Genomic DNA, 12,256 nt, shown 5'->3' on the forward strand with positions numbered 1-12,256 from the left:
AGAGAGAAATGTTCACAAAGTGACCTTTGCATTTCAGGTCCTCCATTTGCTTTCCAGCTGGGTAAAAGTATATCCCATAATTGGTTTAATGTAAATGGCATAGTAAATGCATCGATTGTATTATTTGCATATATGACACTGTATTACAAACTCTGTAGTATCGGTGAGGTTGTTTATTTAGTACCGCATTAACTGTATTTAATGCCATACTGTCGCACGAACTCAGCGAGATAACGATTCAGGAGGTGACCTGGCAAAGTTCCCGCGCTTTTTGCGATGGCGCCTCGTGACGCGGAAAGGTGCGGCCGGAGAATGATTCATACCATTCATTCTTCGTTAATCGTTCGCTCTTTTTAAATAAAAAAAAAATTTTAACCGTCACGTCGTCTCGTGATAAAGGAAGCGTTGAATGATTGATTTATTAAAAAAAAAAAACAACAGTTCAATTCACTTTGACGACCGATTGTCCTGTGTTTCAAAGAACTCTGGCCTGTGGGTTCAAAGTCGGAATGCGCTTCAACGGGAAAGGCATAATTTTGGGGGACAGGAAACATTTCGTACATGATTAGCGCACGTCGTTTTCGCTCACTAATTTATTTTATAATTGTATGAGCAGTTTGAGCGGACTCCACCATGAATGATTTTACATACCCCTTCTTAATCCTGCTTTACTCACCTCCACACTTATGATTATTTCAAATCTCCCCCCCCCCGTCAGATCTGTAATGGTATCGCCCAGAATATATATATATATATATAAGGCCTTCGAACTTCCGTTTACTTCGTTCCTGGTTTTTCTTTTTTGTGGATCGGGGTTTTTTTCGGGCGATCTTCTGGTTAATTATCGCGATCCGCTCGTGATCCGGTGAAAGATTCTTTTTGTTGGCGACAAGGACGATTCTTTCAGGGTTTTTACAAACTCGCAGTAACAAAGCAAAAAAAAATTTTTTTTCAAAAAAAACCATGTCGTGGGATGATTACGTTTCTGTTTTCATGGGAAAGCCCAACGTTGCCGATGTCGCCATTTTCGGTCTGAAAGACAGACGCTTGTGGGCGTGCAAGTGCGAAAGCGAATTGGGCTCCACCACGGTGAGTCGAATGTTGTGGGCCTTGTCCCCCCCCCCCTGAATAATGTGATTGTTTTTTTTTCCCCCTTCGAGTAAACGATTCCCCAAGCAGTCGGCCATTTCGTGCTTGCTTGGTGGGTCCGTTTGCCTTCGTGAGAGATGCTATCTACCTGGTCCTGGGTGCGGCCGAGCCTGAGGCGTGGCATATTCATTCATCAACGCTCGTCCCATTCGAACTTTGCCCGTTCTCTTCTTTGGGCCCTTACATGACGTAGCTTTTTATTATTGTTATTATTATTATTATTATTTTTCCACAGGTTGCACAAACTTGTTTGCCGTACCTTACAAAAAAAAAAAACTTGTAAAACGTGCCCCTTTCGTGGCCGCTTTGGTTCATTAACGCCCCTTCCGAGCCGTTACTTGCCCGCCATGGGTGTGGTTTTTCATTCATTTATTCGTGTATATATATATATATATGTATAATATTTTAAACGTTCTTCGAAAATATGTTTTATGATTGATGCTTCTTCCGTGAATGTTTAAAAAAAAAAAAAAATTTCCGTTTGTCGTGTGCCTTGATTCCGTAATGGCGTCGCGAGCGCTCCGTTGTCGTTTGGGTGTGACACGTGGGTGAAATTTTGTTTGTCGGTTAAAAAAAAAAAACCCCCGATGTCGTGTGTATTTATTGTGTATTGTCGCTTTGCTGCTCCATACGAGCGGATGCTGGCAAAACCCGAAGGCTGATTGCACCGACAGCCGGGTGACGGCGGACTCTGCTCGTGTCCCACCTGTGCGATTGCTTCGTGGTTGCCTTTGTCGAAAACTTTGGTACGTACAGTCTCCGGTGTTGTGCAAACTTGATCCTGCCTTGATGTTGCTCCGGATCGCAAGGCTTTCTTCCGATAGCCGCGCTGTGTTTTATTAGATTCTTCTTTACCAAGTGAACCCAAAATGAGGATGAATCGGTTCCATCTTGTGGCACGCAATGGTTTAATTTAACCGCTGTGGCCTTCAGCCTCTGCCCCCAATCCGATTTTATGCAATGATTGAGGGAAAAAAAAAAATCAGCAATTTTTGTTGATGTACAATGGGGGTTAATATGGTATCCCTCGATTTCAATGTACTTGCACCATTCAAACTGTGTTCCGGTAAAATGTGTCACCCTTTGATTAATTCACTCAGTTCCTAGTCAATCAGGTGGTGTTTGAATTGCAGGGGTGTTGAATCGGGGGGGGGGGGGGGTGATCAACTGTTTTGAGCCACAATCTCGAATGTGGTGTTCTGCACCGACCTTGCTGCACACAAGGTTCATGGTCATTTCAGAATGCACCTTTGATCCACATCCCTTGGCATTTGTTACCTCTGCTGCCGAAGGTGAAGGAGGTTGTTTTTACCCCTTTGTGTGTTTGTGTGCAGGATGTCTCAAAGTTGTGGATGCATTCGGACAAAACTTTGTGGACGTGGGTGTGTGACAAGGAAGAATTGATTCAATTTTGGTGAAGATCCGGATCTGGATCTGATTATTATTAGTTTTTAGCTCGCCTGTTCAAAGAACAGAGAGCTATAGCGATACCTCCGGCGTGAGCGTCAGCATGAAAATGTTAGTTTTTGGTGCAAGTTATTTAGAAGCTTGCCATTCATTTAATATTTGTACTAGGATGCTGAAATTTGGCATGGAGGTTCCTTTGGGGTATACTATTGGTGTAGTGGAGTTGAAATTAACACATGATTTAATTTTTTTTTTTTTCAACCTAAGATGGTTTCAAAGCCACCCAATGCTCGCCTGCTTATACTAGACGCTTGCCATTCATTTATGTGTACTTGTTAACTAATTACAATATACAAATACGTATATTCCTTTAAAATTATTTGAATCAGACTTCACTGCTATGCTTTATAAAAAATATTAGACCAGCCTTTTAAAAACTATAAATGTATAAACAGGTGAGCATTGGGTGGCTTTGACACAAACTCTGGCTTTTTAAAGTGATTCTTCACCGTTGCGATGGATTAAACGAGAATATAAGGTGGCCATAAAGTCTGGAAACATTGGTGAATATGCATTACAAATAGTTTAACATTACATTACAAGAAATGTTCAATGACATTACATGACGTGTTCAATATGTTGTCCCTCATGAGAAATGCACAGTTCAATGCACTGCAAAATTGCAATGAACATGGTGCATCAGCGCAGCATTTCCATCAATTCTTGCTTGTGCATCAATGATTCATTGCTTCAGATGATTTGTCTGGTTTTTCCCTGAATAAATCTGCACCTTCAGCATACCCCAGAAGAAGTAAACAAGGGGGTTCACATCGGGCGAGCGTGCAGCCCATTCCACAGTGCCAGTCGTCCAATCCAGTTCGGGAAATTATCATCCAACCATTCCCCCCACTTCAAACTGTAACAATGACAGATCTTTGTTTCCAGACTTTATGGCCACCCTGTATGGCATGATATCTCAAGTTATGGATGGATTTGGATGAAACTTGGTGGACAGGTGATTCTTCACCATTGAGGCCAAAAATGATAAAGTACTGTGTAGCATGATATTTCAAAAATGTAATGGGCCCTGATATGTTCTCGTGGATCAAGCATTGCATGGTGGAGATATTCGCTTTACAGAGTGCCCTTCGAGTTCTTCATGGCATGTTGCAGGTTTTGCACGAGTGGCGTCTTGGTACTCTTGTGTGGCATGGAGTCTTGGTGCATTCTTAAATAGTATCCCTGAAAATTGAGGTGATCTTGCCACCTGTGAGGGTTTAGTGCAAAATATCTGATGGCATGGATTCCAATTTTAGTTGAGCCCAATGGTTGAGCCACATTTCTTCACCAGTTACCAGAGTAAGGTGGTGGGTAGGTGTAGGTGGGTTAACTTGGTTTGCTTTGGGTTAATAAACCACTGTTCTTCGGTGCTGATGAATATTCCATTCCAGGAACTGTAATGCCATCATAGTTGACATTTTGTTGTGTCCTACACATTGGAGCCTTTGTAACACTGCATTAATATAGGGAACTGAAGCTTGAAAGAATCACAGCACAAGTTGTCAAAGTGAATCCTTGGATTACAATCTAGTATGAGGCAGCTTCATGCACCAGTTTCTTCCTTTTGTTTGAATGGCCAAAACTCCACTGTGCCTTGGGAAAAAAAAAAAAAAAAAAACAAAAAAAAAAAAAAACTTTTTGACAATTTAAAAATATTAAGTTTGAATGATGAAGGATTTGATTTCATTCCCTCATGCAAGGTCAATATATCAGTTGGTTGAGTTTTAATCTTTATGCAATCAGACATTTATTTGGGAATTCTGTTCCAATAGATTGAAAAGCCAAAGTAAATTTTTGTTTTAAATCCAAGGCTTTGCATTTGCAGCCAGCACCACGTTTGGATCTCTAAACAAGTGCTCCAGCCAATGCTGGACGTGTCCATGTTTTGCTTTGCTTGGCTGTGCTAATCAGCAATGCAGGTTTGCAATGTGAGAAATGAAGTCTGTCATAAGTGGTTGGAACTGTGCATGTTATGCATGCTTCGTTGCATTGCAGCATGTCTGGGCAGAACCAAACTAGAAAGCATGATTGCCAGTTCTTCAATCAACTTTATTTTTCACTTCATTGTTAGGTCAGCTCTCTCCTCCCCTCAACTCCCCCCCCCCACCCCCCTTGTCAGGAGTGGTATGCACTTCATTCTGTGGGTTAATGTCTAACTTTGCGTTTTCCTGGCTTGCATGGACTTGTGAATAAAGGGTGCTGTCCTTTGTTTCACTTCTGTCGTGAAGTTGCTGCCGAACATTCTGAACTGAGTATCTTTGTCACCTCAACTTTCTGCCAGTTAAGTTTACCTGTGCCCATCAGAATTTAGAAAATGACTTAATATTGTGATTTTCATTTGTTTGTATCTGCCAAACCGATAAATTCTTTGCATTTTGATGACGGTTCACTTCATTCAGAAGTCACATTTGCAATGTTTTGCTCTCAAGCAGTTTAAAACGTCAAATGACTTTTAATCTATTTTCCTGTGCAATATTCATCATCTATCTGTGACTGTCTGTGTCTGTGACTGTCTGTGTCTGTGACTGTCTGTGTCTGTGTCTGTGACTGTCTGTGTCTGTGACTGTCTGTGTCTGTGACTGTCTGTGTCTGTGACTGTCTGTGTCTGTGACTGTCTGTGTCTGTGACTGTCTGTGTCTGTGACTGTGACTGTCTGTGACTGTGACTGTGACTGTCTGTGTCTGTGACTGTCTGTGACTGTGACTGTGACTGTCTGTGTCTGTGACTGTCTGTGTCTGTGACTGTGACTGTGACTGTCTGTGTGACTGACTGTGACTGTGACTGTCTGTGTGACTGTGACTGTGACTGTCTGTGACTGTGACTGTGACTGTGACTGTCTGTGTGACTGTGACTGTGACTGTCTGTGACTGTGTCTGTGACTGTGTCTGTGACTGTGTCTGTGTCTGTGTCTGTGTCTGTGTCTGTGTCTGTGTCTGTGACTGTCTGTGTCTGTGTCTGTGTCTGTGTCTGTGACTGTCTGTGTCTGTGTCTGTGACTGTGACTGTCTGTGTGACTGTCTGTGACTGTCTGTGTCTGTGACTGTCTGTGACTGTCTGTGTCTGTGTCTGTGTCTGTGACTGTCTGTGTCTGTGACTGTCTGTGACTGTCTGTGACTGTCTGTGACTGTCTGTGACTGTCTGTGACTGTGACTGTGTCTGTGTCTGTGTCTGTGTCTGTGTCTGTGTCTGTGACTGTCTGTGTCTGTGACTGTGACTGTCTGTGACTGTGACTGTGACTGTGACTGTCTGTGTCTGTGACTGTGACTGTGACTGTCTGTGTCTGTGACTGTCTGTGACTGTGACTGTCTGTGACTGTGACTGTCTGTGACTGTGACTGTCTGTGACTGTGACTGTCTGTGACTGTGACTGTCTGTGACTGTGACTGTGTCTGTGTCTGTGTCTGTGTCTGTGTCTGTGACTGTGACTGTGTCTGTGACTGTCTGTGACTGTGACTGTGACTGTCTGTGACTGTGACTGTGTCTGTGACTGTGTCTGTGACTGTGACTGTGACTGTCTGTGACTGTGACTGTGACTGTGACTGTGACTGTGACTGTCTGTGACTGTGACTGTGACTGTCTGTGACTGTGACTCTGTGTCTGTGTCTGTGTCTGTGACTGTCTGTGACTGTGACTGTCTGTGACTGTGACTGTGACTGTGACTGTCTGTGACTGTGACTGTCTGTGACTGTGACTGTGACTGTCTGTGACTGTGACTGTGACTGTCTGTGACTGTGACTGTCTGTGACTGTCTGTGACTGTCTGTGACTGTCTGTGACTGTCTGTGACTGTCTGTGACTGTGACTGTCTGTGACTGTCTGTGACTGTGACTGTCTGTGACTGTCTGTGACTGTCTGTGACTGTCTGTGACTGTGACTGTCTGTCTGTGACTGTCTGTGACTGACTGTCTGTGACTGTGTCTGTGACTGACTGTCTTTGACTGTGTCTGTGACTGACTGTCTTTGACTGTGTCTGTGACTGACTGTCTTTGACTGTGTCTGTGACTGACTGTCTTTGACTGTGTCTGTGACTGACTGTCTTTGACTGTGTCTGTGACTGACTGTCTTTGACCGCTGTTTCTTGACAACCACTGGTCTGATCTAATTGAAACTTGCCAGCTATATTGCTAGGGACCTGAGGATGTGTCTTTTCAAGGTTTGATATTAATCGGACAAGTGCTTCCCAAGTTATGGCCATTTATTTACCAAACCAATGACGACGCGTTGTTGCGTGGGCGTGGCCGACGGGGAAGGGAAGCTCAGCCGCGTGCGCCATAACGGGTTACAACGTACGTACTTCCGGATAGTGATGACTTCGTGTATTCTAATAATTTCTCTTTCTTATGCGCTTTATAGATAAACACAATGCCCCAAGTTATGATCGTTTTCATATTAGACGGTGCATAAATTTCGGTAATATCGGTGCTGGTATGCTCCGAACCAGGAAGTAAAAATTTTTTCTCTTCTTTTTTTTTTGTTTTTCCTTGCCACGACATTGCGAAAAGGTAAAATACGTTGGCGCTAATTGAATAATTGGGTGTTAAAACTAAATTGCGAATAATCGTAACTGCGAATAATATGCGAACTTCCTGGCACGCGAGAGCGAAGAAACGGCCTTGTTGTTGTTGTTGTTTGTTGCTCGCGTGTTTGCATTGTTTGCAACAATCTGTGGTTGTTTGTTGCTCGCGGTTTGAATATTTATTTATTTTTTACGGTCACGTACAAGTTACAAAAATTACTACAAATTTGCTTGCTGCTTTAACACCCAGTGAGCTAAGCACATGTCATGGGGTTGGTATTAACCAGAAAGTTTGACTTGATTGTATGCATGTAATGTTTTGGTTTGGGTTTTTTTTAAATAGCCCTAACAGAGGATGGGGAGGCTCATGGCTGTTGTAGCAGTTTTTACAATGCCCCCCCCACATTTTAAAGGTCATGACCTTATTATAGGCATCTTAACTTGTTTCACCATAACTTGACTAAGTTGTCTGATCAGAATGAAATTTCCCTCAGGATAGCCGAGAGCAAGGTGACTTTTGGCTTTGCATCATCTCTCTCTCGAGTTAAAGGTGATTATGCAATGGTGGCCCCTTAATTTTTTTCCAAATGTGAAATCTCAGACTGCTTGGCCTTCCAAGATATTCTTACATCAGTGTCCCTGCACTGAAGTTTTGCACCTGCTATTGTTGCGGGCCAGGCGTCTGCTGCGAGCTCGACCGCTAGGTGGAGCAGTAGTGTCGACTCTACCGAACACCCGGAATCTCTATCGTACCTTTTGGAAAACTCCGAGGGTACTGGTCCCTTACAGGACCGTGAATCGTCGATTTTGCCAAACTTCAAAATACGTGGCGAGCCACCGAGTATTCACGCCCTCGACGGAGCTCGAGCGGAACGAGCCAGTAGCATGCTCGAACCGTGCGTAACCCGAGTGGATGGTTACCGAATTCCATCGGTCCAAATGCACAATTTACCCTTGCTACTTCTCAACTCTTACCATGCAAAACCAATGAAAAACACAAAAACGAGCTGAAACATTTAACTGGGTTTATTTATAATGGGAGGCAGGGGGGAGCACGCAAGGAGCAGAGTTATCCGATTATAAGAGATGCAAGTATGTACAGCAAAGAGCACTTAAACAATTCCTACTTACAGACGGGCCCACAGACACACATGCACAGATACCCAGAAGGACATGGATCTGTCCACCTCATGTGGTTTGGCCGAGTCGATTCGTTGGGACTTAAACACGCAGCTCGATGCCGCCGCAAACACCGGGTATGGAGGCAGCACCGGGCTCCAACATGTGGCGAGAACCGAGCCAGTGACGAGATGCCAAGCGAACCAGAACATTCGCTCGAGATGTGCGTTCCGCGCTCCAGCAGACCAGACGTTCCCGACACCGTGCCGTCCCGTCTATATCTTGTAGTTCGAGGGAGGTGCTTCTCTTGACCACTCGCCTCCCGATTGCACGAGGGCGTGCGTGTAGTCCTTGCCCTCCACTCATTGGCTGGAGCTTTGAGCTGAAGCGACGGATGCTCCGCCCACCTTGCCTTTGGCTGTGTGCCTAATGGCGATCGTGCAGAGTCAAACGGGGCGGGTGAGATGCCTGCTCCTTGCCGATTGGCTTAGAGGGACACCATGCCTATGTTGGGCTCCGCCCACGCGCGTGCTTGCTGGCGAGCTTGCGAAGAATGCCGCGAGCGTTATGGCGACCGGTCGAGTGGGGGAAGGTGGCGTTGTCGTGGATGTAGTTGTAGTAGCTGTAGTCGAGTGATGTAAAAATCCTAAGTATCAAAATAACTCCACAGTGCATGAACATTTAATTCCCATCAGACTAGGGGATGGATTCCAACTAAAACACGTACTTACCGATATAACTGTTCTATTGGACCTGTATGTTGAGTGCTTATGGCTTCCAGATTCGTAACAATATTTGATTGTCCTTGACCTACCTTTTCAGATTGACTGAAACAGTTGGAAACTTTTTGATCATAATTTGAATAATTTTCCTCTGATTTTAATGATCATGGATTGGTTGTAAATTGGGATGCATTTTCTTCACTTCCACTCAAATGATGGTCTAAAAAAAATATGCCATTGTATTGTGGGCCAAGGGGAAGTCGGGGGCGATCACCGAGGAAAAACGGTGCGGCTTACCACTGGAGATAGGTTTGTGATTGCAGATATATTTTTTTGATGCAATATAAAAGTTGTAGTTTTAAATTGGGTGTCCAGTCAAATTTTACTTGATCATTGCATTCCAGTTTATTTGGCTACCTTTTGGTTGTACAAACATTTGCTGAAATTATTTTTCCAAATTCTATCTGCTCCAAGATCTCAGGAATAGTCATTGTAGGTTACAAATCTGCCGATGCAAATGGTATTGTGTGTACATAACACTTGCTGACTTAAATAGCTGAGTCATTGACTCATGAAATGAGTACTGTTGTGCATGTGCTTCAACTTGTCTTGTTTGATTATTTTTAAAATTTATTTTTGGCATTTGCCATTTGCCATATGCAACCAAGCAAATATGGTCTCCTTATCCCAACCAACCAAGCAAATATGGTCTCCTTCTCCCAACCAACCAAGCAAATATGGTCTCCTTCTCCCAACCAACCAAGCAAATATGGTCTCCTTCTCCCAACCAACCAAGCAAATATGTTCTTCCATAAATTCTCACCATCCACCACTCTGCCCCCCCCCCTTCCCCTTCAAACATCTCAGATCATCTTGATTTTGCATTTCTCTATGGTGGAATTTTGATCTGAAATCAGTTTGTGTGAACAAGTTAAATTTGCTGATGGAGATGAGCGATTACATTCCATCAACAGTGCAGTGACTGTTGATGCGTAGTTGTTGATTGACAGCTGCCATCTTGATTTTATTCAAGAATGGTGGAGAAATCATTTAAAAATTTTCTTTTTTTAATGACTTTGTATTGCAATCTGTATCCATCCCATAACTGGTACATCTCATGAGATGTGGTGTGATTGTGTGTATAAACTATAAAGGAAGGTCATGCTACTTGCAACAGTTTTGATTGTTGCATTGTTCGTTTGAGCTTGGATTTTAAATTGTCCTGTTCTACGTACTTGAACCATGCAGCTTTCCTGATTCCATATTTTATTAATTGCCTTGACAGTCCAATCTGGTTAATGCTCTTGTAAAAGTAATGTTTCAATGTTGAAAGGTATAAACCCAGCCCTGCAGGAATTTGACGGTCCAAGTTGAGACATGTTTGACTTGAACAGTGTTGAGCAATAACTGGCTCGTTGATCTGTGGGTTTTTTTTTTTTTTACAGCGCGGCGACATCGCACTGTTATATAATTGCCTATTCTGTCCTGTGTCTTCTGTCACGTTTCTTGGGTGTGATGTGGGCGGGGTTAATGCGGAAGAGCGACTTTTTTTTTTGTGCTGAATTGTTTTTTTGTGTGATGCCGGAAGTTGATTTTCTGAGCAGGAAGTGATAATCTTCCTGTTCCGTTCGTAAGGTTAGTTGATGCGCAGCATTGTAACTCTCGTTCCATCGCGGCGACATCGCGCTGTTATATAATTGCCTATTCTGTCCTGTGTCTTTTGTCACGTTTTTTGAGTGTGATGTGGGCGGAGATTGCCGGGTGTGATGTGGGCGGGGTTAATGCGGAAGAGCGTTTTTTTGTGTGATGCCGGAAGTTGATTTTCTGAGCAGGAAGTGATAATCTTCCTGGTCTGTTCGTAAGGTTAGTTGATGCGCAGCGTTGTAACTCTCGTTACATCGCGCTGTTATATAATTGGCTATTCCGTCCTGTCTTGTCACACTTATGGTCGCCTCCGTCCCTTTTGATCTGAGGGCTATAAATATAAATTTGTCCAAAGTCACAACTCTTCCCATCATGCATGCTAATTCACCGTGTCTACATTTAAATTTTATAACTGCAAAATTGTTTCATCATTCTTAACCTCGACTTTTACTGCCCCCAGCCGTGCGGTATCGAAGTATTCGCTTCTTGTTTTCTATCTTGTGTTTTGACTTTCTCTTTTGGCCTTTGCAGTTGTGGAGACATTTACTGAACCAATGCATTGCCTGTAATTTTGCTGAATCTGAATTGACCTTTCGTACGTAACAGAATGAGCAGTCTGTTTTATGGTTTTGTGTGTAAATGGAGTATGTTGCCTTCCTGGTCCTTTGCAATGGAGGTCCTTCGTGCATGTGCATGAGCTCCACATTGCTTTTATGAAGATCTCCCCTGCCCACATTCTGTGAATTTTGGTTTGTTGAATGGAGGATTGCTGACTCTTCCTGTGCCAGTCTGCTTTTCCTGCTTGGAATAAAGTTTTATATATGACAGTGTTAAAGATTTCCAAATTCTGTTGATTTAAGATTTTGTTTGTTTAGGGGTAAGGTTGGATGTGAGTACATGGCATTGATACAACATGAAGTCTTGGTTCAGGTTTGGTGAAATTTGATTACAATATAGTGAATGAAATGGTGTTGTATCCTGCAGTGATCTTGTATGGTGAAGCCACCTTTTTAGCCCCCACTCCTTCACTCTCTTCCCCAAGCTGAGGCACTTTTAAAGGTTCCATCATTGTTTGCATTTGAGTCATTGGTGTGGTGGCAAAGCTGGCATGCCCATTTATGGCTTTGCTGTAGTGCAATGTCTTTGCAAGGTGGAGTCGTCAGTCATTTCCTGCTGGAGAATATTCTCCTTGTATTGTACAATATGCAGGTGTTTGAATGATCTCTCCCCACCTTCCTGTGCATTTGAGTTCATTATACGTCAGACGGTATTTGAACAAAGGAGGGTAGTGGAAGGGTTTCTCAGTGCATTCATTGTGCAGGTTATTTTAGCAGAGTTTAGTGTACTGAAGGATGACATTTCATTTCAATATCTTATTGGAAAAAAAAAAAAATCCTACTGATTTTATTTAGTGGTTATATCTTGTCCATCAAAAATGAATAACCTCACTACTCCAACGTGTTTAATTCTCATGGGTTTCATTTTTCTTGGCTTTGCCTATTTCGTATTAAAAATGACAAACTGAGCTGCTCTGTTCAGACATGTGTTTTTATTATTATTTTTTTATTTATTACCTCTGCAACAGGAGGCGAAGGAGGTTGTTTTCACCCCTCTGTTTGTGTTCAAGATATATCAAAGTTGT

General features: G+C 43.0%; 1 protein-coding gene across 3 annotated transcripts in view; it reads left to right on the forward strand.

Moving 5' to 3' along the window:
* The first annotated feature begins 767 nt into the window (after positions 1–767).
* LOC147017862 (profilin-3-like) overlaps positions 768–12,256 on the forward strand; it is a 32,421-nt gene continuing 20,932 nt past the window's right edge. For 2 of the 3 annotated variants that reach the window (XM_085896925.1, XM_085896926.1), the window contains exon 1: positions 768–1,089. In XM_085896925.1, the coding sequence (XP_085753051.1) occupies positions 964–1,089 (126 nt within the window). In that variant the 5' untranslated portion in view covers positions 768–963. The remainder of the gene's footprint in view (positions 1,090–12,256) is intronic. The other variant, XM_085896927.1, reaches the window with a different exon arrangement.

Source organism: Eptatretus burgeri, chromosome 10, assembly GCF_056783735.1.
Source record: "Eptatretus burgeri isolate ZD-2024b chromosome 10, Ebu_testis_v1, whole genome shotgun sequence".
Lineage (NCBI taxonomy): Eukaryota > Metazoa > Chordata > Myxini > Myxiniformes > Myxinidae > Eptatretus > Eptatretus burgeri.